The 27,371-nt window shown below is 46.5% G+C and overlaps 3 protein-coding genes across 3 annotated transcripts in view; 2 read left to right on the forward strand and 1 right to left on the reverse strand.

The window, feature by feature from the left end:
• The window catches only part of LOC311111081 (testican-2-like), an 83,459-nt gene extending 65,407 nt beyond the window's left edge, over window positions 1–18,052 (forward strand). The window contains exons 10-11 of the mRNA XM_084189080.1: window positions 9,087–9,224; window positions 16,287–18,052. Coding sequence (XP_084045206.1) covers window positions 9,087–9,224; window positions 16,287–16,426 — 278 coding nt within the window. The 3' untranslated portion in view covers window positions 16,427–18,052. The remainder of the gene's footprint in view (window positions 1–9,086; window positions 9,225–16,286) is intronic.
• LOC311111085 (dnaJ homolog subfamily B member 12-like) overlaps window positions 1–27,371 on the forward strand; it is a 248,254-nt gene that overhangs the window by 169,921 nt on the left and 50,962 nt on the right. The window lies entirely within an intron of this gene.
• LOC311111093 (small COPII coat GTPase SAR1B-like) lies at window positions 22,104–26,745 on the reverse strand. Its single transcript, XM_084189094.1, has 7 exons — window positions 26,712–26,745; window positions 26,202–26,274; window positions 25,977–26,096; window positions 25,807–25,872; window positions 25,561–25,664; window positions 25,072–25,203; window positions 22,104–24,653 (listed from the first exon to the last, which is right to left on the reverse strand). The coding sequence occupies exons 2-7, from the start codon at window positions 26,257–26,259 to the stop codon at window positions 24,537–24,539; spliced, it is 597 nt and encodes a 198-aa protein (XP_084045220.1). The 5' UTR covers window positions 26,260–26,274; window positions 26,712–26,745; the 3' UTR covers window positions 22,104–24,536.

Raw genomic sequence — 27,371 nt, forward strand, 5'->3', positions numbered from 1 at the left:
ACCCTCCTCCTGTTGGCTACTCTATACCTAGACCCTCCTCCTGTTGGCTACTCTATACCTAGACCCTCCTCCTATTGGCTACTCTATACCTAGACCCTCCTCCTGTTGGCTACTCTATACCTAGACCCTCCTCCTGTTGGCTACTCTATACCTAGACCCTCCTCCTATTGGCTACTCTATACCTAGACCCTCCTCCTGGCTACACTATACCTAGACCCTCCTCCTGTTGGCTACTCTATACCTAGACCCTCCTCCTATTGGCTACTCTATACCTAGACCCTCCTCCTATTGGCTACTCTATACCTAGACCCTCCTCCTGTTGGCTACTCTATACCTAGACCCTCCTCCTGGCTACACTATACCTAGACCCTCCTCCTATTGGCTACTCTATACCTAGACCCTCCTCCTCCTGGCTACTCTATACCTAGACCCTCCTCCTGTTGGCTACTCTATACCTAGACCCTCCTCCTATTGGCTACACTATACCTAGACCCTCCTCCTATTGGCTACTCTATACCTAGACCCTCCTCCTATTGGCTACTCTATACCTAGACCCTCCTCCTGTTGGCTACTCTATACCTAGACCCTCCTCCTGTTGGCTACTCTATACCTAGACCCTCCTCCTGGCTACTCTATACCTAGACCCTCCTCCTCCTGTTGGCTACTCTATACCTAGACCCTCCTCCTGTTGGCTACTCTATACCTAGACCCTCCTCCTGTTGGCTACTCTATACCTAGACCCTCCTCCTGGCTACTCTATACCTAGACCCTCCTCCTGTTGGCTACTCTATACCTAGACCCTCCTCCTGTTGGCTACACTATACCTAGACCCTCCTCCTATTGGCTACTCTATACCTAGACCCTCCTCCTATTGGCTACTCTATACCTAGACCCTCCTCCTCCTGTTGGCTACTCTATACCTAGACCCTCCTCCTGTTGGCTACTCTATACCTAGACCCTCCTCCTATTGGCTACTCTATACCTAGACCCTCCTCCTATTGGCTACTCTATACCTAGACCCTCCTCCTATTGGCTACTCTATACCTAGACCCTCCTCCTATTGGCTACACTATACCTAGACCCTCCTCCTCCTGTTGGCTACTCTATACCTAGACCCTCCTCCTATTGGCTACTCTATACCTAGACCCTCCTCCTGGCTACTCTATACCTAGACCCTCCTCCTGTTGGCTACTCTATACCTAGACCCTCCTCCTGTTGGCTACACTATACCTAGACCCTCCTCCTATTGGCTACACTATACCTAGACCCTCCTCCTGTTGGCTACTCTATACCTAGACCCTCCTCCTGGCTACTCTATACCTAGACCCTCCTCCTGTTGGCTACTCTATACCTAGACCCTCCTCCTGTTGGCTACACTATACCTAGACCCTCCTCCTATTGGCTACACTATACCTAGACCCTCCTCCTGGCTACTCTATACCTAGACCCTCCTCCTCCTGTTGGCTACTCTATACCTAGACCCTCCTCCTGTTGGCTACACTATACCTAGACCCTCCTCCTGTTGGCTACTCTATACCTAGACCCTCCTCCTATTGGCTACTCTATACCTAGACCCTCCTCCTGTTGGCTACTCTATACCTAGACCCTCCTCCTGTTGGCTACTCTATACCTAGACCCTCCTCCTGGCTACTCTATACCTAGACCCTCCTCCTGTTGGCTACACTATACCTAGACCCTCCTCCTGTTGGCTACTCTATACCTAGACCCTCCTCCTGTTGGCTACTCTATACCTAGACCCTCCTCCTATTGGCTACTCTATACCTAGACCCTCCTCCTGTTGGCTACACTATACCTAGACCCTCCTCCTGTTGGCTACTCTATACCTAGACCCTCCTCCTGTTGGCTACTCTATACCTAGACCCTCCTCCTGTTGGCTACTCTATACCTAGACCCTCCTCCTGTTGGCTACACTATACCTAGACCCTCCTCCTGTTGGCTACTCTATACCTAGACCCTCCTCCTCCTGGCTACTCTATACCTAGACCCTCCTCCTGGCTACACTATACCTAGACCCTCCTCCTGTTGGCTACTCTATACCTAGACCCTCCTCCTGGCTACTCTATACCTAGACCCTCCTCCTATTGGCTACTCTATACCTAGACCCTCCTCCTGTTGGCTACTCTATACCTAGACCCTCCTCCTATTGGCTACTCTATACCTAGACCCTCCTCCTATTGGCTACTCTATACCTAGACCCTCCTCCTCCTGTTGGCTACTCTATACCTAGACCCTCCTCCTATTGGCTACTCTATACCTAGACCCTCCTCCTCCTGTTGGCTACTCTATACCTAGACCCTCCTCCTGTTGGCTACACTATACCTAGACCCTCCTCCTCCTATTGGCTACTCTATACCTAGACCCTCCTCCTCCTGGCTACTCTATACCTAGACCCTCCTCCTCCTGGCTACACTATACCTAGACCCTCCTCCTGTTGGCTACTCTATACCTAGACCCTCCTCCTATTGGCTACACTATACCTAGACCCTCCTCCTGTTGGCTACTCTATACCTAGACCCTCCTCCTCCTGTTGGCTACTCTATACCTAGACCCTCCTCCTATTGGCTACTCTATACCTAGACCCTCCTCCTATTGGCTACACTATACCTAGACCCTCCTCCTGTTGGCTACTCTATACCTAGACCCTCCTCCTCCTGTTGGCTACTCTATACCTAGACCCTCCTCCTGTTGGCTACTCTATACCTAGACCCTCCTCCTGGCTACTCTATACCTAGACCCTCCTCCTGTTGGCTACTCTATACCTAGACCCTCCTCCTCCTGTTGGCTACTCTATACCTAGACCCTCCTCCTGTTGGCTACTCTATACCTAGACCCTCCTCCTCCTGTTGGCTACTCTATACCTAGACCCTCCTCCTCCTGTTGGCTACTCTATACCTAGACCCTCCTCCTGTTGGCTACTCTATACCTAGACCCTCCTCCTGTTGGCTACTCTATACCTAGACCCTCCTCCTGGCTACACTATACCTAGACCCTCCCCCTGTTGGCTACTCTATACCTAGACCCTCCTCCTGTTGGCTACTCTATACCTAGACCCTCCTCCTATTGGCTACTCTATACCTAGACCCTCCTCCTGTTGGCTACTCTATACCTAGACCCTCCTCCTGGCTACACTATACCTAGACCCTCCCCCTGTTGGCTACTCTATACCTAGACCCTCCTCCTGTTGGCTACTCTATACCTAGACCCTCCTCCTATTGGCTACTCTATACCTAGACCCTCCTTCTATTGGCTACTCTATACCTAGACCCTCCCCCTGTTGGCTACTCTATACCTAGACCCTCCCCCTGTTGGCTACTCTATACCTAGACCCTCCTCCTGTTGGCTACTCTATACCTAGACCCTCCTCCTGTTGGCTACTCTATACCTAGACCCTCCTCCTGTTGGCTACTCTATACCTAGACCCTCCTCCTGTTGGCTACTCTATACCTAGACCCTCCTCCTGTTGGCTACTCTATACCTAGACCCTCCTCCTCCTGGCTACACTATACCTAGACCCTCCTCCTATTGGCTACTCTATACCTAGACCCTCCTCCTGGCTACACTATACCTAGACCCTCCTCCTATTGGCTACTCTATACCTAGACCCTCCTCCTGGCTACTCTATACCTAGACCCTCCTCCTGGCTACTCTATACCTAGACCCTCCTCCTGTTGGCTACTCTATACCTAGACCCTCCTCCTATTGGCTACTCTATACCTAGACCCTCCTCCTATTGGCTACTCTATACCTAGACCCTCCTCCTCCTGTTGGCTACTCTATACCTAGACCCTCCTCCTGTTGGCTACTCTATACCTAGACCCTCCTCCTATTGGCTACTCTATACCTAGACCCTCCTCCTGGCTACACTATACCTAGACCCTCCTCCTATTGGCTACTCTATACCTAGACCCTCCTCCTATTGGCTACTCTATACCTAGACCCTCCTCCTCCTGGCTACTCTATACCTAGACCCTCCTCCTGTTGGCTACTCTATACCTAGACCCTCCTCCTGTTGGCTACTCTATACCTAGACCCTCCTCCTATTGGCTACTCTATACCTAGACCCTCCTCCTCCTGGCTACTCTATACCTAGACCCTCCTCCTGTTGGCTACTCTATACCTAGACCCTCCTCCTGTTGGCTACTCTATACCTAGACCCTCCTCCTATTGGCTACTCTATACCTAGACCCTCCTCCTGTTGGCTACTCTATACCTAGACCCTCCTCCTGTTGGCTACTCTATACCTAGACCCTCCTCCTGTTGGCTACTCTATACCTAGACCCTCCTCCTGTTGGCTACTCTATACCTAGACCCTCCTCCTGTTGGCTACTCTATACCTAGACCCTCCTCCTGTTGGCTACTCTATACCTAGACCCTCCTCCTATTGGCTACTCTATACCTAGACCCTCCTCCTGTTGGCTACACTATACCTAGACCCTCCTCCTATTGGCTACTCTATACCTAGACCCTCCTCCTGTTGGCTACTCTATACCTAGACCCTCCTCCTATTGGCTAATCTATACCTAGACCCTCCTCCTGTTGGCTACTCTATACCTAGACCCTCCTCCTGTTGGCTACACTATACCTAGACCCTCCTCCTGGCTACACTATACCTAGACCCTCCTCCTGTTGGCTACTCTATACCTAGACCCTCCTCCTGTTGGCTACTCTATACCTAGACCCTCCTCCTATTGGCTACTCTATACCTAGACCCTCCTCCTGTTGGCTACACTATACCTAGACCCTCCTCCTATTGGCTACTCTATACCTAGACCCTCCTCCTGTTGGCTACTCTATACCTAGACCCTCCTCCTATTGGCTAATCTATACCTAGACCCTCCTCCTGTTGGCTACTCTATACCTAGACCCTCCTCCTGTTGGCTACTCTATACCTAGACCCTCCTCCTATTGGCTAATCTATACCTAGACCCTCCTCCTGTTGGCTACTCTATACCTAGACCCTCCTCCTGGCTACACTATACCTAGACCCTCCTCCTATTGGCTACACTATACCTAGACCCTCCTCCTGTTGGCTACACTATACCTAGACCCTCCTCCTGGCTACACTATACCTAGACCCTCCTCCTATTGGCTACACTATACCTAGACCCTCCTCCTATTGGCTACACTATACCTAGACCCTCCTCCTGTTGGCTACACTATACCTAGACCCTCCTCCTGGCTACACTATACCTAGACCCTCCTCCTGGCTACACTATACCTAGACCCTCCTCCTGTTGGCTACTCTATACCTAGACCCTCCTCCTATTGGCTACTCTATACCTAGACCCTCCTCCTGGCTACACTATACCTAGACCCTCCTCCTATTGGCTACACTATACCTAGACCCTCCTCCTCCTGGCTACTCTATACCTAGACCCTCCTCCTGGCTACACTATACCTAGACCCTCATCCTGGCTACTCTATACCTAGACCCTCCTCCTGGCTACTCTATACCTAGACCCTCCTCCTGTTGGCTACTCTATACCTAGACCCTCCTCCTATTGGCTACTCTATACCTAGACCCTCCAGTGGATAGGTCCAGAGTCAGCCCCAACCCTAGGCCTGTACACCACCCACCCAGGACAGAAAATACCCCTACCATCCTGGAACAAGAAAAAAACAGATGCTGCACTGTCTCCTCCTCCCCACAGAACAGACACCCCCTGCCCACTGATGCTGCACTGTCTCCTCCCCCCCACAGAACTGACACCCCCTGCCCACTGATGCTGCACTGTCTCCTCCTCCCCACAGAACAGACACCCCCTGCCCACTGATGATGCACTGTCTGCTCCTCCCCACAGAACAGACAACCCCTGCCCACTGATGATGCACTGTCTGCTCCTCCCCACAGAACAGACACCCCCTGCCCACTGATGCTGCACTGTCTCCTCCTCCCCACAGAACAGACACCCCCTGCCCACTGATGATGCACTGTCTGCTCCTCCCCACAGAACAGACACCCCCTACCCACTGATGATGCACTGTCTGCTCCTCCCCACAGAACAGACACCCCCTGGTGTCTGTTCAGCACTCTGGTCTGGATGAGTGGGTTGTGAAACAGTGACTCCTCCATTATCCATGCTCCTGGCCTTGAAACATCTCTGTGAACAGATAGTGTATTTCCACGGCCAAAGCACAGCGCGGGAGAACAGAGTAATGGCTGACATATCGAACTGCTCCAGATCCAATAAGAACAAGCGCCTGGCCTACCCATGATCCCCTGCTCTCCTCAGAACAGCCCAAGCAGTGTCTCTCCAGCACACCCCCTGCTGGGACAGAAGTCTCTGTGCAGCTTGTAGACGGAAAGCAGTCACTCTGGACCCAGTGTCCACCAGCCCTTGGTCCCCATCATGCAGAGGGAGGTGTAACACTGCTGCTCGTGTCCAGTGGTGACCAGACCAAAATAAATACACCAGTCGAAAGAAAACCAACAGAGGCAACAGACAATGGAAAGATCTCCCCCTGTGATGCTGATCAGACCCATCAACAGAGGTAACAGACAAGGGAAAGATCTCCCCTGTGATGCTGATCATCATCTTTCTCTTCTACCACTTTCTTTCCTTTGATGGATCTTTTGCCTAGAGAGAGAGAGAGAGAGAGAGAGAGAGAGAGAGAGAGAGAGAGAGAGAGAGAGAGAGAGAGAGAGAGAGAGAGAGACTCTCTCCTTCCAGTGTTGTGATTGGCAGGCCTGTCAGTACGGGGGCCAATCAAGGACAACAAGGAACCAAACCAAAAACAGACCGACTGACATGATTGTGGTTTTACTCCTCTGCTCAAGTATATCTACTGCACCTACAGCAGAATGGTACAATATGGTGCAGTATGGTACAATATGGTGCAGTATGGTACAGTATGGTGCAGTATGGTACAATATGGTGCAGTATGGTACAGTATGGTGCAGTATGGTACAATATGGTGCAGTATGGTACAGTATGGTGCAGTATGGTACAATATGGTGCAGTATGGTACAGTATGGTGCAGTATGGTACAATATGGTGCAGTATGGTACAGTATGGTGCAGTATGGTACAATATGGTGCAGTATGGTACAGTATGGTGCAGTATGGTACAATATGGTACAGTATGGTACAGTGTGGTACAGTATGGTACAATATGTTGCAGTATGGTACAGTATGGTGCAGTATGGTGCCGTGTGGTGCAGTATGATGCAGTATGGCGCAGTATGGTACAGTGTGGTACAGTGTGGTGCAGTACGATGCAGCATGGTACAGTATGGATGCAGTATGGTACAGTATGGTGCAGTATGGATGCAGTATGGATGCAGTATGGTACAGTATGGATGCAGTGTGGTACAGTATGGTGCAGTATGGATGCAGTATGGTGCAGTATGGTACAGTATGGTACAGTATGGATGCAGTGTGGTACAGTGTGGTACAGTGTGGTACAGTATGGTGCAGTATGATGCAGTATGGTGCAGTATGGTACAGTATGGTGCAGTATGATGCAGTATGGTGCAGTATGGTGCAGTATGGTACAGTATGGTGCAGTATGGTACAGTATGGTGCAGTATGGTACAGTGTGGTACAGTGTGGTACAGTATGGTGCAGTATGATGCAGTATGGTGCAGTATGGTACAGTATGGTGCAGTATGATGCAGTATGGTGCAGTGTGGTGCAGTATGGTACAGTATGGTGCAGTATGGTACAGTATGGTGCAGTATGGTACAGTGTGGTGCAGTGTGGTACAGTATGATGCAGTATGGTACAGTATGGGTGCAGTAAGGTGCAGTATGTTACCGTATGGTGCAGTAAGGTGCAGTTAGGTGCAGTATGGGTGCAGTATGTTACCGTATGGTGCAGTAAGGTGCAGTTAGGTGCAGTATGGGTGCAGTAAGGTGCAGTATGGGTGCAGTAAGGTGCAGTAAGGTGCAGTTAGGTGCAGTATGTTACCGTATGGTGCAGTAAGGTGCAGTAAGGTGCAGTATGGTACCGTATGGTACAGTAAGGTGCAGTTAGGTGCAGTATGTTACCGTATGGTGCAGTAAGGTGCAGTAAGGTGCAGTATGGGTGCAGTAAGGTGCAGTATGGTACAGTTAGGTGCAGTATGGGTGCAGTAAGGTGCAGTATGGGTGCAGTATGGGTACCAACTGAGGATAAGGAGGAACCAATCCAAAAACAGGCTTTAAATATTTGAAGACAGTTGTCAGTTAGTTCCCCGTTGGGCTTCAATGTCTTATACCTAGTCTCAGCTCTTATTGTGGGGCATTCGTAACTCCACCCCCTCGCTACAGTGTTTATGGAAAGGGACAGTTGTGTTTGACAGATGGTCTGAAGGGAGGAGGCTGAAACAGAGGGGAACTGTCACAGGACTGTCAACCATTTTAACATGATGCTATCAAGGCATACAGAGACATACATGGGTAAATAGATAGATGAATGCATTGTGAATAAAGCCATAGCTAGGCTCAATAAAGCAGACTGGAGCCCCATCTCTCTCTCTCTCTTTGAGACACACAGACATTTTGTATTGTATTATGTAGTTTTATGTGATGCGTGGTTGTGTCATCTGGCTATCTTGAGATGAATGCACTAGCTGTGGGTCTCTCTGGATGGGAGCGTCAGCTAGATGACTAAATTGTAATGTAGTGCTGTATTTTATGTATATTATGTATTTTATTAGTTGTGTTTTGATTTCTGTTTGGACCCCAGGAAGAGCAGCCCCTGCCTCAGCAGTAGCTCATTGGGGATCCTAATAAATACTACTAATACTACTGCTCTCTCTCTCTGTCTCATCTCCCTGTTTTTTCTGTCCCCCTCTCTCTCTTTCTCCATCTCTTCTACCCTCTCTCTCTTTCTCCATCTCGTCTACCCTCTCTCTCACCCTGTATCTCTCTGGCATTCCCCAACAGACAGCTCCTCCTGTGTTCCCTCTCCTTCCTTCCTGTCTGAGTCTCCTCACAGGTCTACAAGCTGCGCTGACGTCTTTCATTTATGCACCACTTATCTCTTCCATCGATGTGAGCCAGCGCAGAGAGCCCCAAGTACATACATATTTAACAACACAGTGTGTGTGTGTGTATGTGTGTGTGTGTGTGTGTTTTTCCAGGCATGTATATCCCCAGCTGCGATGAGGACGGCTACTACAGACAGCTGCAGTGTGACCAGAGCAGGGGAGAGTGTTGGTGTGTCGACCAGCACGGAGGGGAAATGATGGGCTCCAGAATCCATGGCAACCCTGACTGTGGTAAGAGCCGTAGAGATGTAGTGAAGAGCTTCCTGTTGGTTATACAATAACAATCATTCTACAACGGGTTGGTCAAAACAAGCATTGTGATTGTTTGAGACGCGTTCTAAGTCACACTAAGAAACCTGTTTAGTATGGGTCGGCCTGTGAGAGATTCCTGCACATTCAGTGTCCCATCAGACAATTCATCAACTTGATCTCCGCTGTAAAAAGCCTCTAGACATAATTTTCCCTTGCTTCTAGCCTAACATTTGGTTCGCAAACAACAGGGGGGTTTGTACAAAACGTTGCTGTCCGTCTCTCGACATTTGCAACATTGGTTCAATATTGAGACTTAATTAACATGTCAGGACGAGACGGACATCTTCTCTCAGCCAGTCCAAATCATGAGTCAGCATCATTTTTATGGATATATATACAAAGACATTTCCAATAGAAAAACAGGTCAAACCGACATGCAGATACTTTGCTGTTATTCTAGCTGCACTGTTTGACCTGACTGTGTTAGCCGTAGTTGGCTAGCTAGCGAGGGATAAGAGCATTGCCAGCCAGCATGGCAACGGAACATTTAGAACGAACGACTGGGTTTGCGTCCATAAATATATCAGTTAAAAAAAGAAACATCCCTTTTCCAGGACTCTGTCTTTCAAAGATAATTCGTAAAAAATCCAAATAACTTCACAGATCTTCATTGTAAAGGGTTTAAACACTGTTTCCCCATGCTTGTTCAATGAACCATAAACAATTGATGAACATGCACCTGTGGAATGGTCGTTAAGACACTAACAGCTTACAGACGGTAGGCAATTAAGGTCACAGTTATGAAAACTTAGGACACTAAAGAGGCCTTTCTACTGACTCTGAAAAACACCAAAAGAAAGATGCCGCTTTCACAAGGAGCGGGACTCTAACCCGGAAGCTTATAAGAAATCCCGCTATGCCCTCCAACGAACCATCAAACAGGCAAAGCGTCAATACAGAACTAAGATCGAATCGTACTACACCGGCTCCGACGCTCGTCGGATGTGGCAGGGCTTGCAAACTATTACAGAGTACAAAGGGAAGCACAGCCGCGAGCTGCCAAGTGACACGAGCCTACCAGACGAGCTAAATTACTTCTATGCTCGCTTCGAGGCAAGTAACACTGAAACATGCATGAGCGCATCAGCTGTTCCGGACGACTGTGTGATCACGCTCTCCGTAGCCGATGTGAGTAAGACCTTTAAACAGGTCAACATTCACAAGGCCGCAGGGCCAGACGGATTACCAGGACGTGTACTCCGAGCATGCGCTGACCAACAGGCAAGTGTCTTCACTGACATTTTCAACCTCTCCCTGTCTGAGTCTGTAATACCAACATGTTTCAAGCAGACCACCATAGTCCCTGTGCCCAAGAACACTAAGGTAACCTGCCTAAATGACAACCGACCCGCAGCACTCATGTCTGTAGCCATGAAGTGCTTTGAAAGGCTGTTCATGGCTCACATCAACAGCATTATCCCAGAAACCCTAGACCCACTCCAATTTACATACCGCCCCAACAGATCCACAGATGATGCAATCTCTATTGCGCTCCACACTGCCCTTTCACACCTGGACAAAAGGAACACCTATGTGAGAATGCTATTCATTGACTGCAGCTCAGCGTTCAACACCATAATGTCCTCAAAGCTCATCACTAAGCTAAGGACCCTGGGACTAAACACCTCCCTCTGCAACTGGATCCTGGACTTCCTGATGGGCCGCCCCCCAGGTGGTAAGGGTAGGTAACAACCCATCCGCCACGCTGATCCTCAACACGGGGGCCCCTCAGGGGTGCGTGCTCAGTCCCCTCCTGTACTCCTTGTTTACTCATGACTGCATGGCCAGGCACGACTCCAACACCATCATTAAGTTTGCAGATGATAGTGGTAGGCCTGATCACCGACAACGACAAGACAGCCTATAGGGAGGCTCAATTGGGTTGAGGCCGGGGGATTGTGGAGGCCAGGTCATCTGATCCACTCTCCTTCTTGGTAAAATAACCCTTACACAGCCTGGAGGTGTGTTGAGTCATTGTCCTGTTGAAAAACAAATGATAGTTCCACTAAGCCCAAACCAGAATGGATGGCGTATCGCTGCAGAAGGCTGTGGTAGCCATGCTGGTTAAGTGTGCCATGAATTCTAAATAAATCACTGACAGTGTCACCAGCAAAGCACCCCCACACCATAACACCTCCTCCTCCATTCTTTACGGTGGGAACCACACATGCAGAGATCGTCCGTTCACCCACACCGCGTCACACAAAGACATGGTGGTTGGAACCAAAAATCTCAAATTTGGACTCCAGACCAAAGGACACATTTCCACCGGTCTAATGTCCATTGCTCGTGTTTCTTGGCCCAAGCAAGTCTCTTCTTCTTATTGTAGGGGTTTCTTTGCAGCAATTCGACCATGAAGGCCTGATTCACAGTCCCCTCTGAACAGTTGATGTTGAGATGTGTCTGTGACTTGAACTCTGTGAAGCATTTATTTGGGCTGCAATTTCTGAGGCTGGTAACTCTAATGAACTTATCCTCTGCAGCAGAGGTAACTCTGGGTCTGCCATTCCTGTGGCGGTCCTCAAGAGAGCCAGTTTCATCATAGCGCTTGATGGTTTTTGCGACTGCACTTGAAGAAACGTTCAAAGTTCTTGAAATGTTCCGTATTGACTGACCTTCATGCCTTAAAGTAATGATGGACTGTCGTTTCTCTTTGCTTATTTGAGCTTTTCTTGCCATAATATGGACTTGGTGTTTTACCAAATAGGGCTATCTTCTGTATACCCCCCCTACCTTGTCACAACACAACTGATTGGCTCAAACGCATTAAGAAGGAAATAAATTCCACAAATTAACTTTTAAGAAGGCACACCTGTTAATTGAAATGTATTCCAGGTGACTACCTCATGAAGCTGGTTGAGAGAATGCCAAGAGTGTGCAAAGCTGTCATCAAGGCAAAGGGTGGCTATTTGAAGAATCTCAAATATAAAATATATTTTGATTTGTTTAACACTTTTTTGGTTACTACATGATTCCATGTGTTATTTCATAGTTTTGATGTCTTCACTATTATTCTACAACGTAAAAAATTGTCAAAATAAAGAAAAACCCTTGAATGAGTAGGTGTGTCCAAACCTTTGACTGGTAGTGTACGTTTTACCAGCGGCAGACTATGATCGATAATGTCAAAAGCCGCACTGAAGTCTAACAAAACAGCCCACACAATCTTTTTATCATGCTGTGCTTGTTGAATGTCCTTCCCTATAAGCGTGCTGAAAGTCTGTTGTCAATTTGTTTACTGTAAAATAGCATTGTATTTGGTCAAACACAATTATTTCCAGAAGTTTACTAAGGTTTGGTAACAGGCTGATTGGCTTTACTATTCTTGGGGTAGTGGAATGACTTTTGCTTCCCTCCAGGTCTGAGGGCACACACTTTCTAGTAGGCTTAAATTGAAGATATGGCAAATAGGAGTAGCAATATCGTCCGCTATTTTCCATCCAGGTTGTCAGACCCCGGTGGCTTGCCATTACTGATAGACAACAATCATATTTTCACCTCTTCCACACTCACTTTACGGAATTCAAAAGTTAAAATGCTTGTCTTTCATAATTTCGTCAGATATACTTGGATGTGTAGTGTCAGCGTTTGTTGCTGGCATGTCATGCCTAAATCTGCTAATCTTGCCAATGAAAAAGTCATTAAAGTAGTTGGCAAAATCAGTGGGTTTTGTGATGAATGAGCCATTTGATTCAATGAATGATGGAGTCGAGTTTGCCTTTTTACCAATATTTAATTTAAGGTGCTCCAAAGCTTTTTACTATCATTCTTTATATCATATATTTTTGTTTCATAGTATAGTTTCTTTTTATTAAGTTTAGTCACATGATTTCTCAATTTGCAGTACGTTTGCCAATCGGTTGGGCTGCCAGACTTATTTGCCATTCCTTTTGCCTCATCCCTCTCAACCATACCATTTTTCAATTCCTCATAAATCCAAGGAGATTTAACCGTTTTTTCAGTAATTTTCTTAATGGGTTCATGCTTATTAGTAACTGGAATAAGCAATTTCATAAATGTGTCAAGTGCAGCATCTGGTTGCTTCTCATTACACACCATAGACCAGCAAATATTCTTCACATCAACAACATAGGAATCACTACAAAACGTATTGTATGACCTCTTATACACTATATTAGGCCCAGCCTTTGGGACTTTGGTTTTCCTAGATATGGCTACTAATTATATAGTGATCACTACATCCTATGGATTTGGATACTGCTTTAAAGCAATCCTCCTCCCTTAATCAATTACCTGACTTTTCCAAGCCAAAATATATTTTTAGCCTCCTCGAGAGACATGCTAAGCCCTGTAGTCCCTCCACTTCAAACTCCATCTGTATAGGGCTGTAGGGCTGTATAGGGCTGTAGGGCTGTAGGGCTGTATAGGGCTGTAGGGCTGTATAGGGCTGTAGGGCTGTATAGAGCTGTAGGGCTGTATAGGGCTGTAGGGCTGTATAGGGCTGTAGGGCTGTAGGGCTGTATAGGGCTGTAGGGCTGTATAGAGCTGTAGGGCTGTATAGGGCTGTATAGGGCTGTAGGGCTGTATAGGGCTGTAGGGCTGTATAGAGCTGTAGGGCTGTATAGGGCTGTAGGGCTGTATAGGGCTGTATAGGGCTGTAGGGCTGTATAGGGCTGTAGGGCTGTATAGAGCTGTAGGGCTGTATAGGGCTGTAGGGCTGTATAGGGCTGTATAGGGCTGTAGGGCTGTATATGGCTGTATAGGGCTGTATAGGGCTGTAGGGCTGTATAGGGCTGTAGGGCTGTATAGGGCTGTATAGGGCTGTATAGGGCTGTATAGGGCTGTAGGGTTGTATAGGGCTGTAGGGCTGTATAGGGCTGTAGGGCTGTAGGGCTGTATAGGGCTGTAGGGCTGTATAGGGCTGTATAGGGCTGTAGGGCTGTATAGGGCTGTATAGGGCTGTATATAACTGTAGGGCTGTAGGGCTGTATAGGGCTGTATGGGGCTGTATAGGGCTGTAGGGCTGTATAGGGCTGTATAGGGCTGTAGGGCTGTATAGAGCTGTAGGGCTGTATAGGGCTGTAGGGCTGTATATAGCTGTATAGGGCTGTAGGGCTGTATAGGGCTGTAGGGCTGTATAGGGCTGTAGGGCTGTATAGAGCTGTATAGGGCTGTATAGGGCTGTAGGGCTGTATAGAGATGTAGGGCTGTAGGGCTGTGTAGGGCTGTATAGGGCTGTATGGGGCTGTATAGGGCTGTAGGGCTGTATAGGGCTGTAGGGCTGTATAGAGCTGTAGGGCTGTATATAGCTGTATAGAGCTGTAGGGCTGTATAGGGCTGTATAGGGCTGTAGGGCTGTATAGGGCTGTAGGGCTGTATAGGGCTGTAGGGCTGTAGGGCTGTATAGGGCTGTAGGGCTGTATAGAGCTGTAGGGCTGTATAGGGCTGTAGGGCTGTATAGGGCTGTAGGGCTGTATAGGGCTGTAGGGCTGTAGGGCTGTAGGGCTGTATAGAGCTGTAGGGCTGTATAGGGCTGTAGGGCTGTATAGGGCTGTAGGGCTGTATAGGGCTGTATAGGGCTGTAGGGCTGTATATGGCTGTATAGGGCTGTATAGGGCTGTAGGGCTGTATAGGGCTGTAGGGCTGTATAGGGCTGTAGGGCTGTATAGGGCTGTATAGGGCTGTAGGATTGTATAGGGATGTAGGGCTGTATAGGGCTGTATAGGACTGTAGGGCTGTATAGGGCTGTATAGGGCTGTAGGGCTGTATAGGTATGTAGGGCTGTAGGGCTGTATATGGCTGTATAGGGCTGTATAGGGCTGTAGGGCTGTATAGGGCTGTATGGCTGTATAGGGCTGTAGGGCTGTATAGGGCTGTATAGGGCTGTATAGGGCTGTATAGGGCTGTATAGGACTGTAGGGCTGTATAGGGCTGTAGGGCTGTATAGGGATGTAGGGCTGTAGGGCTGTATAGGGCTGTAGGGCTGTATAGGGCTGTAGGGCTGTGTAGGGCTGTGTAGGGCTGTAGGGCTGTATAGGGCTGTAGGGCTGTAGGGCTGTATAGGGCTGTAGGGCTGTATAGGGCTGTAGGGCTGTGTAGGGCTGTAGGGCTGTATAGGGCTGTAGGGCTGTAGGGCTGTATAGGGCTGTAGGGCTGTATAGGGCTGTAGGGCTGTATAGGGCTGTAGGGCTGTGTAGGGCTGTGTAGGGCTGTAGGGCTGTATAGGGCTGTATAGGGCTGTAGGGCTGTATAGGGCTGTAGGGCTGTATAGGGCTGTAGGGCTGTATAGGGCTGTAGGGCTGTATAGGGCTGTATAGGGCTGTAGGGCTGTATAGGGCTGTAGGGCTGTGTAGGGCTGTATAGGGCTGTAGGGCTGTATAGGGCTGTATAGGGCTGTATAGGGCTGTAGGGCTGTATAGGGCTGTAGGGCTGTATAGGGCTGTGTAGGGCTGTAGGGCTGTATAGGGCTGTAGGGCTGTATAGGGCTGTGTAGGGCTGTATATGGCTGTATAGGGCTGTGTAGGGCTGTGTAGGGCTGTATAGGGCTGTATAGGGCTGTAGGGCTGTATAGGGCTGTATAGGGCTGTATAGGGCTGTAGGGATGTAGGGCTGTATAGGGCTGTATAGGGCTGTAGGGCTGTATAGGGCTGTATAGAGCTGTAGGGCTGTATAGGGCTAAAACAAAATGGCTTTTGGTCTTATAATAAGACCAAGATTGAAACAAATGCACTGTGCGGACATCACACTGCACTGAACAGTCAAGAGCAGTGGGAAGGCCATGGCGGTGTGGTGTGGTTTGTTTGAATTTAATCAGTATTAAAGGGATAGTTAATTTAAATAAAAAATACACATTTATTTCCTTACCCTGAAAGCAGTTTATGGACAAGGAGAGACTGCAATATGTACCAGTATTAACTACCTACAAACATTCTACTGTATGTCACCTTGTGTCTTTTGTCACATGAAATCATAGGAATTGTTAACTGAGAAATACTCCTTTCATTTCATCCCTCGTTCCAGATGAGCTGGTGGGATATTCTGGAGGTTTTGGGAGTGGCGTGGGATGGGAGGATGAGGAGGAGAAGGAGGCGGAGGAGAACGGAGAAGAGGCGGAGGAGGAGGAAGAGGGGGAGGCAGACGACGGAGGATACATCTGGTAGAACTGAACACAAACGGAGAGCCTGGTCACGACGAATCCACTGGCCTACAACTGCAGGGATGATGGCTGAGGCGGCATCCCAAATGGCACCCTATTCCCTATATAGTGCACTACTTTAGACCAGGGCTCATAGGGACACCCATAGGACCCCCTGGTCAAAAGGTAGTGCACTATATAGGGAATAGGGTGCCATTTGGGACGCAATCATCTTTCTCTCCGAACAGAAAAAGATTTGGGGATTTCGGGGCGGGTTATGGAATTCTGTCTGTATTGTCCCCTGTGGATATGGGGAGTGGGAGGTGAGGGGCACACGGTACAGTGGTGAGATTGCTAGTTTTTGTCTTAAATATGTGAATTATTGCTTCATTCTTTTCTGTTTTGTGAGCAAGAGAGCGTCCTGTTTCGCTGTTTCTGAAGAACAGCATCTAGCGACATCATAGAGTACTATCGTCGGGTAATCTATCTGTCCATCAACTGTTACTGTCAGAAACGCATCTAAATTATACATTTATTTTCCACTGTGAACAATTTAGTTCTGCTAAAATGGAATGGATTGAGTAGAACATGGTTCAGTACGTGGTTATGTTGCCAAAATCAGAGCCGCTGCGTATATAAATCCTCTAGCAATGATCTATGAAGCGAAACAACAAGACTAGCGGGAAGAAATGGCACCTTATTCCCTTGATAGTGCACTACTTTTGATGAGGGCCCATAAAGCTTTGGTCTAAAGTCGTGCACTATGCAGGGATTAGGGTGCCATTTGGGATGAATCCTCTCTTTAGGGGGTGATTCCACTACTGAGAGAAATTGTTATTTTCTCTTAATCGTTTCTTACGAAGCATATTTCTCATTTAGATTTTGACAAAATGTCGTCAAAAGTAATGTTACTCATTGGATAATTAGTCAAAATAGTCAATGTGTTTCCTGAATTATGTAGATAAATACAGTACTTAGAAACAGGGTTGTTATTAATGAAGGTTTTGTGCTACTATATTACTAAAGGTATACTGATGTACACGGCTCTCGGCTCTCTATAAACCTTTAAAATATTATGTAGATTAACATAGACACAATGACTACTAATATCTCTCATGAAACTGCTAAGGGACCTTTGTTACCTACTGTATTATTTAAACTCAGAACTTGTAGAATGTATATTACTTGTCCCAACAACCAACACCACCAAGGCGACGTCCCAAATAGCACCCTTATTCCCTATATAATGCACTACTTTAGACCAGGGCCCATATGACTCTTGTTCAAAAGTAGTGCACTATATAGAGAATAGTCTGCCATATAGGGAATAGTCTACCATTTGGAACGCCGACACTACCTTACCTATGGAACTTTGTAAATCACTTCAAAGAATGTGTCAGTCAATGTTCTATTCTCAGTCTGCTACTTACATCTTTATTTCGGTGTTTATAAAAACGATGTGTGTGCTACTTGAAGCTCTGTGTGTATACTTGAATTCTCACTGTTAGGATTGTTTTCCATGAGTACATTGTTACCATGTGTTTTCATCATTACCCCCATCACTTTAGTTGTTTTTAGTATTTGCACGTTATAGTGAACATGAATGTACCTCTAGGCTGAGCACTTTACTATTAAAGGCATTGGGCCCAAAACCTCTAGCTTTTTCAGTACTACTTTACAAATACCTTCCCTGTTGCAGTTTTAGTAAGAGTTGAGAGGTAAATATCTGAATCCTTTCTAACGTGATTTCTGTTGGAGAGTTAGAATATATAGTGATGCATAATGTATATGATCAACAAAATGACTGACAATGGATAGTTACAAAAATTCTAACAAACAAGGATAATTATAGGATTCTTTACTTCAAGTCTCTATGACCTAAAATGGAAGTTTATGTCAGAGCTGAACGTGGAGACAGGTTTTCATTTCATTGGTCCTAAGCTGCCTCCCAACGTCAGGACATGAAACTGCACTCTCAACAGGCTCAACCATAGCTCAGTGGTCTCGTACATAGCTCAGTGGTCTCGTCCATAGCTCAGTGGTCTCAACCATAGCTCAGTGGTCCCAACCATAGCTCAGTGGTCTCAACCATAGCTCAGTGGTCTCGTCCATAGCTCAGTGGTCTCAACCATAGCTCAGTGGTCTCAACCATAGCTCAGTGGTCTCAACCATAGCTCAGTGGTCTCAACCATAGCTCAGTGGTCCCAACCATAGCTCAGTGGTCTCGTCCATAGCTCAGTGGTCTCGTCCATAGCTCAGTGGTCTCGTCCATAGCTCAGTGGTCTCGTCCATAGCTCAGTGGTCTCGTCCATAGCTCAGTGGTCTCAACCATAGCTCAGTGGTCCCAATCATAGCTCAGTGGTCTCAACCATAGCTCAGTGGTCTCGTCCATAGCTCAGTGGTCTCAACCATAGCTCAGTGGTCCCAACCATAGCTCAGTGGTCTCGTCCATAGCTCAGTGGTCTCGTCCATAGCTCAGTGGTCTTGTCCATAGCTCAGTGGTCTCGTCCATAGCTCAGTGGTCCCGTCCATAGCTCAGTGGTCTCGTCCATAGCTCAGTGGTCTCGTCCATAGCTCAGTGGTCCCGTCCATAGCTCAGTGGTCTCGTCCATAGCTCAGTGGTCTCAACCATAACTCAGTGGTCTCAACCATAGCTCAGTGGTCTCGTCCATAGCTCATTGGTCTCGTCCATAGCTCAGTGGTCCCGTCCAAAGCTCAGTGGTCCCGTCCATAGCTCAGTGGTCTCAACCATAGCGCAGTGGTCTCAACCATAGCTCAGTGGTCTCGTCCATAGCTCAGTGGTCTCGTCCATAGCTCAGTGGTCTCGACCATAGCTCAGTGGTCTCGACCATAGCTCAGTGGTCTCAACCATAGCTCAGTGGTCTCAACCATAGCTCAGTGGTCCCAACCATAGCTCAGTGGTCTCAACAGCAAAGTATCTGGGTGCTGAAGACACAGGTGAAAGCCACGTAAACCATAGAACACTACTGAGATGCACCCTTTCGCACATGGATTTCTCCCCTCTGGGGGAATTTAAAGGCATGACACGGCAGATGCTGAGCCACTGTTGTCTCTGTGGTGTGACAGGCAGAAGAGGATACCGCTCTGGAAGCAGATAAATAATGTACAGGCTCAAAGTGAGATTTGCCATCTTCGTCTGTATCCCAAATGGCACCCTATTGCCTTTGTAGTGCACTACTTTTGATCAGGGCCCATAGGGTGAACTAGATAAAGAATGGGGTGGGGTGGGGTGGGGGGGGGGGGCAGTATGAAAATGTATGCACTCACTAACTGTAAGTCGCTCTGGATAAGAGCGTCTGTTAAAATGTAATGAACTCTTTGGAAGTTACTTGATAGCAGCCCTGCACCGAAGATTATACTTTTAGTTAATTGCGTATTTATATAGTATTTGCAAATAATGCTGGTCTCAAACATACTTTAATATCACGTGTAGATTAGAAGTGTGGATTTGTAGCGTTTGCAATATATTTACATCATTTAGCAGACACTCTTATCCAGAGCGACTTACAAATTGGTGCATTCACCTTATAGCCAGTGGGACAACCACTTGTTTTTATTTTTTTTATGGGGGGGTGGGGGGTAGAAGGATTACTTTATACACTTAAACAACACAATGTAACTCCAAGTCAATCACACTTCTGTGAAATCAAACTGTCCACTTAGGAAGCAACACTGATTGACAATACATTTCACATGCTGTTGTGCAAATGGAATAGACAACAGGTGGAAATTATAGGCAATTAGCAAGACACCCCCAATAAAGGAGTGGTTTTGCAGGTGGTGACCACAGACCACTTCTCAGTTCCTATGCTTCCTGGCTGATGTTTTGGTCACTTTTGAATGCTGGCGGTGCTTTCACTCTAGTGGTAGCATGAGACGGAGTCTACAACCCACACAAGTGGCTCAGGTAGTGCAGCTCATCCAGGATGGCACATCAATGCGAGCTGTGGCAAGAAGGTTTGCTGTGTCTGTCAGCGTAGTGTACAGAGCATGGAGGCGCTACCAGGAGACAGGCCAGTATATCAGGAGACGTGGAGGAGGCCGTAGGAGGGCAACAACCCAGCAGCAGGAACGCTACCTCCGCCTTTGTGCAAGGAGGAGCAGGAGGAGCACTGCCAGAGCCCTGCAAAATGACCTCCAGCAGGCCACAAATGTGCATTTGTCTGCTCAAACGGTCAGAAACAGACTCCATGAGGGTGGTATGAGGGCCCGACGTCCACAGGTGGGGGTTGTGCTTACAGCCCAACACCGTGCAGGACATTTGGCATTTGCCAGAGAACACCAAGATTGGCAAATTCGCCACTGGCGCCCTGTGCTCTTCACAGATGAAAGCAGGTTCACACTGAGCACATGTGACAGACGTGACAGAGTCTGGAGACGCCGTGGAGAACGTTCTGCTGCCTGCAACATCCTCCAGCATGACCGGTTTGGCGGTGGGTCAGTCATGGTGTGGGGTGGCATTTCTTTGGGGGGCCGCACAGCCCTCCATGTGCTCGCCAGAGGTAGCCTGACTGCCATTAGGTACCGAGATGAGATCCTCAGACCCCTTGTGAGACCATATGCTGGTGCGGTTGGCCCTGGGTTCCTCCTAATGCAAGACAATGCTAGACCTCATGTGGCTGGAGTGTGTCAGCAGTTCCTGCAAGAGGAAGGCATTGATGCTATGGACTGGCCCGCCCGTTCCCCAGACCTGAATCCAATTGAGCACATCTGGGACAACATGTCTCGCTCCATCCACCAACGCCACGTTGCACCACAGACTGTCCAGGAGTTGGCGGATGCTTTAGTCCAGGTCTGGGAGGAGATCCCTCAGGAGACCATCCGCCACTTCATCAGGAGCATGCCCAGGCGTTGTAGGGAGGTCATACAGGCACGTGGAGGCCACACACACTACTGAGCCTCATTTTGACTTGTTTTAAGGACATTACATCAAAGTTGGATCAGCCTGTAGTGTGGTTTTCCACTTTAATTTTGAGTGTGAATCCAAATCCAGACCTCCATGGGTTGATACATTTGATTTCCATTGATCATTTTTGTGTGATTTTGTTGTCAGCACATTCAACTATGTAAAGAAAAAAGTATTTAATAAGATTATTTCATTCATTCAGATCTAGGATGTGTTATTTTAGTGTTCCCTTTATTTTTGTGAGCAGTGTACTATTCCAGGTATTCCTTAAAGAGGTAGGGTTTCAAGTGTCTCCGGAAGGTGGTCAGTAACTCCGCTGTCCTGGCGTCGTGGGAGAGCTTGTTCCACCATTGGGGTGCCAGAGCAGCAAATAGCTTTGACTGGGCTGAGCGGGAACTGTGCTTCTGTAGAGGTAGGGGAGCTAGCAGGCCAGAGGTGGATGAACGTAGTGCCCTTGTTTGGGTGTAGGGTCTGATCAGAGCCTGAAGGTAAGGAGGTGCCGTTCTCCTCACAGCTCCGTAGGCAAGCACCATGGTCTTGTAGTAGATGCAAGCCTCAACTGGAAGCCAGTGGAGTGTGCGGAGGAGCGGGGTGACGTGAGAGAACTTGGGAAGGTCAAACACCAGACGGGCTGCAGCGTTCTGGATAAGTTGTAGGGGTTTAATGGCACAGGCAGGGAGCCCAGCCAACAGCGAGTTGCAGTAATCCAGACGGGAGATGACAAGTGCCTGGATTATACATCTACAGCCCTACAACAAAACATGACAACTGAGGATTGATTGTTAAAAATATTTATGGAATTTCTCACATTAAAACGATCGGAGTTATCATAAATACCTCCAGTAATAATGTCTGCGTGCCAAATGACAGCCTATTCCTTATATAGTGCACTACATTTGACCAGGGCTAATAGGGCTTTGGTCAAAAGCAGTGCACTATATAGGGAATAGGGTGCTATTTGGGATACACCCTGCGTGTGTTGTCAGCCCAAGGACATTAATTGTACAAAGAAAGAGACCATCATACATTATTTACAATGAATACAGAAACGTTAATGATACTCAATAGTTAAATACTGATATTTAGCATTGGGGTCAGTTCCATCTCAATTCAGGTAGGAAACTGAAATTCCAATTCAATTTTTCCTCATTAAAAAGCTCTGAGAGAAATTGGAATATAAGTTTAGTTTATGAATTGAAATGGAACTGAGCCCAACACTGGCTGATACAAAGGCTGTTATTCCCAGAGATTCAGAGCTACAGGTGTACTCTCATATCATTGTACAGATAGTCAAGAAGTACCAGCAGCATTTCAACCATAGACTTGTCTGAATCACACAGCCAATACTTCACACCATGGACATTATAAATCATTTCTACAATGACCTACACAGCAGACAGGAAACGTGACAATTAGATCAACAAAAGGCTGAATCAAACTGCTGAAACTCTCCCCTCTATTTAAACTATAAGGCAGTATTAGCCTACATGGCAGGAAGTACCTGTTCCCATTAGTTCATTCTGATGATAAATAAACGAACAACTAAAATATGTCAGTGACGGCCATTTCAGATTGAATTAAATAGACCCCGACATCAAAATAATAAGAAATGTTGCAAATGACAGAGACTTAGAATGACAGAGATTTACTAGTAGGCCTAGAAATATCTGGGACGTGTTCATTTTAGGGCCCGCAACAGAAAACATTAAAACATTTTGCAACTGAAAATGAAAATGAGTGTTTCCATTGTCCAAGTCCTTCCCCGTTTCAGTCCGTTTTCATCCGTTTGGTGCCTAATGAACATGACCCAGGTCTGCGACCAGGACCAGGCAAAGACCAAGGGCCCTATTCAAACTGGTGCCCAGGCTATCTGGTGTTTCCTTGAGTAGTACGTCACTCCAAGCATGCAAGTGGGATTTATTTTAAAACCAGACCGAATAGGGTCCAATATATCTATTTTTAACCCAGACCTGATTGAATAGGGACCCAATATATATATATTTTTTTCCAACGACACCTCTGCCAGAGCTGTGTTAGTAGAGTAGCATAGCCTTCTGTTAAGATTAGCATTGCAGTGGCCACTGATGGTCATTCCGCTTTATTGCTGCTGCATACCATTGGAATGATGGCAATGGCGGTCTCTTGTTCTGGCCTGTTACAATGTACATGCATATCATGCCACTATAGCAATTCATTCGTTGAACTGTAGTAGGATGAACATTACATCGCCACTATAACCCCCTCCAAGACTATTATTTGTAAACATCCCAAAGTCACTTGCAAAAATAGTTTGCATACGTCTTTGGCTGAGTGCATCGAAGGCAATAGCTGCACGGACAATTACAATTGATCTCAAAACCCCCCATGGGATGCAAACCCCCAAACGCCACCCTATTCCCTATTTAGTGCACTACTTTTGACCGGGACGCACAGAAAGTATGGGTTCTCTGAAGTTGGCACAAAAGTAGTGCACTATATATATATATAGTGAATATTACTGCCATTTGGGACGCAACCCATGTATCTAAACAGAATCAGGTCAAATGGACCCCAGCCCCTAAACTTCAGACAACATTTGCGCCGCTCTATTCGGTGCATTGGAACTTGGTCTGGGGGAATAATCATGCTCAGTCTATCTATTGTCTTTCATGTCCTCTTAGTGATATGACATCTTATTCTAGGTAGGAGTGCTATGTACAAGCAACAAGCATTGTACCACCACCATTCACATAAATATCCTTATAATCTATTCCATTTACAACTACTTGGTCCATCATTTTTCAGAAATAATTAAAAAGTTCACAGTATAACTTATAAAGTTTTAACATTCTTACATATCATCTGCCGTATACTGCAGCTTGAATTGCAGATATGATCAAATCCGTTGGATATAATTGGATACTCTAATTACATGCCAGAGAATGGGTTGAAATTACACTTAATTAATGGACTAATATTAAACGCAAACCGATCTTGAATCTTGTGACCAATGAACCACTTTTAAAAGTTTGCATAGATAGAAACCTTTCAAACTGACCAATTAATGCTGAAATTGACTCAATCAGAAAGCTGATTATTGACCATTGGGAGCTTCAGATCTTTCCACAGGAGGGTTGGAAGATAAGGGACATTTCCTTGTATAGCTTTTCTTCTTCATTCCCCCAGAAAGATGGGAGTCCCGTTTAGTAAAAGAACCGCTGCCTAGATGTCAGTCGATGTATTGTGACAGCCACCTGAAGCCATCTCCATAGCCCTGCTTCTTCAGGACACTGCACATGAAGATCTCCAGAGGTCGTACCTGCAGATCCTTCAATGACACATTACTCTGGAGAAGAACACAAGGTCAGCGGTTAAAGACCACTCCAGCTATTTTTTTAACTTTTCCTGTTGAAAAATATTATCCCAAGTATAAATACAGTAATGTACACACACTTAAGGGTAAAAAAAAAACTATGTTTTTTTTTTACCCACTTGTGCCATGTCATAACATACCTGGACCACCTATTGAGATGTGCCTTTTGTTAAGTAAATCAGGTGTTTAATGAGGTGAAAATAGATTGGAGTGCCACTATCATTTTCTACCGCATACCTAAAGAACATGAATACTGTACCGCACACATATAATTCAGACACACACGGTAGTTGTGTTATACACTCATCTGAAATGGCCTTTAAGAAAAAAATATAATGATGAACCATATATACAAATCCCATAGGCCATGTCTATCTCTATGATTGCTTACCTTTCCAGTGCATTGACCATCGAGAGCGAACGCCTCTCTCAGTCCCCCCTCACTGATGGCTTCAGGACGGTCTATTTTGTTACCCAGGACCAGCACGGGCACAGAGAGGATGGTCTCATCTGCTAACAGAGCCTGAACACACACAGGGGAAAGAGGTTGAGTAATGAGACAGAGATGGGACAGTGAGAATGATTGTTGTGTGTCCTGGACTAACCTGCATTGATTGCTGCCTCACTGTGTGGGTTTTGTGTATGCATTTTTCATAATGAATATGTTGATAAATAATAATAATAATAATAATAATAATATGCCATTTAGCAGACGCTTTTATCCAAAGCGACTTACAGTCATGCGTGCATACATTTTTTGTGTATGGGTGGTCCCGGGGATCGAACCCACTACCTTGGCGTTATAAGCACCGTGCTCTACCAGCTGAGCTACAGAGGACCACATAAATGAGGCCCATTGTGCGCAATGGAAGTGACTTACATCAAGTTCGATCTTGGATTCTGTAAGGCGGTCATGATCAGCACAGTCAACCAGAAAGACAACTCCATTGATAGCCGGCAGATAGTTCTTCCAAACTCTTCTAGCTGTGAAAGAGACAGAAGATGTAGCACATTATGTAATGTGTCAAGATGCTGACCAAACCCTAGAAAGACAATGTAATGTCTCAAGATGCTGACCAAACCCTAGAAAGACGCAGTCGCCAACTTAGTTAGGCCTAAGTCTTACCTTGTACGTGACCGCCCAGATCAAACGTGGTGAATGTCATTCCAGCTATTGTCAACTCTTCCGATGCTTCAAGGAGAAACAAAACACATTTAAAATCACTGACATTGTGTTCACTCCATTTACTGAACTTAAAACAACCCAATAATATATTTAGAAATGATGCTGCTTACTTGGATGCAACGTGGGCACATGCTGTCCAAGTCTGTCATCTTTCAGCATATGCAGAAGGGTCGTTTTACCAGCATTATCCAACCCCAGGAAAACCAGCTTCCCAGACTTTTTGTACAACCCTGGGAAAGTACATTGATAATGTAACGTTTGAGTTGGAAACACACACCACTCATTGTGACATGCAGTTATACTGACAATACATTCGAAGTCAAGTCTGAGATTACCTAAAAACTGTAGCACACCACTAAAGCCTCTGTAGATCCAATCAAAGAGGAATGACATTTCAGTGGTCTTTGCCTAAGGAAGAAGACAATCGGGAAGTTAGCTAGCTAGCTAGCAAGCAAACACACTGACAACTTGTCCAGGCGGGATCAACTTGTCTCACTGGATCAGCAGCATTTTGACAGTGCATCATGACTATATGGATAGCTACAGGCTCTCTTTACATAAGCAAATGCACTTGTTACTGCTGCTAGCCAGCTTTAGGTTTGTCAAGAAAAATACAAGTATTTCCTTATCCTAGCATGCTAGTTAGCACCAGCTGATAGCTAACTTAGCTAGCTAGCTAGCTCGGCTACGTGGCTATCAGCTTAGCTAAAACCCTGGGCTCATGTGGACTAAGGACTCACAGACAGACAGCTCTCTATTTCGAAGTAAAGGTATGACGGAACACAAGTAACGTTATGTAACTATATAAAAGACTGAATATTTTGAATAAAGCTGCCAAATCTTACCTCTCCCTGTCGACAATGACAGCTTTGTGTAGATTTTCTTTTTAGCGGATTCGATAAACGAACAGCTGATTGTATTGTTCTTCGACGTGACTTGGGGAACTACCTAACCATCCTAGTGGCGCACTAGCGCCGCCTGCTGTGTGGGAGCTTATTGTAACAGGATTATGACGCTCACCTTTCACCTACATTTCCCATAAAATACCTCAAATCCTCTGCATACATTATAAGCATTATATATAGACGTTTCATCTAGTAGCGCCCATCTTTTCCTCTTGGCAGTGGAGGTGAGTGATTCTTCAGCAGTTATTTTCATGCTGTGATTGCCTGTAAGAGTCAACTTTAGAGAAACCATTTCTATTCTTTACATTCAACACACCTGTTTAAACAGATTTTCTTATGTCTGTTATAAGGCTTGCATTATGATACATGACCACTAGAGATACCAGTAAAGACCATGCTCAGAACAGGAGGAGGGGGGTGTGGTGATGGTATTTATTTTCAGATTTATGACCATTTTCAGGTTTCAGTATCAAACAACATGATGCAAGACACAGTAAATTGTATAGGTTTAGACAGACTATAAAGGTCATATTGTTACAAATGTCTATTTGTACCTGGGAAACATAATAAACATAATGAGCAGGCTTACTTGGGTTGAGT

This window comes from Coregonus lavaretus, assembly GCF_964263955.1.
Source record: "Coregonus lavaretus genome assembly, contig: SUPER_36_unloc_1, whole genome shotgun sequence".
Lineage (NCBI taxonomy): Eukaryota > Metazoa > Chordata > Actinopteri > Salmoniformes > Salmonidae > Coregonus > Coregonus lavaretus.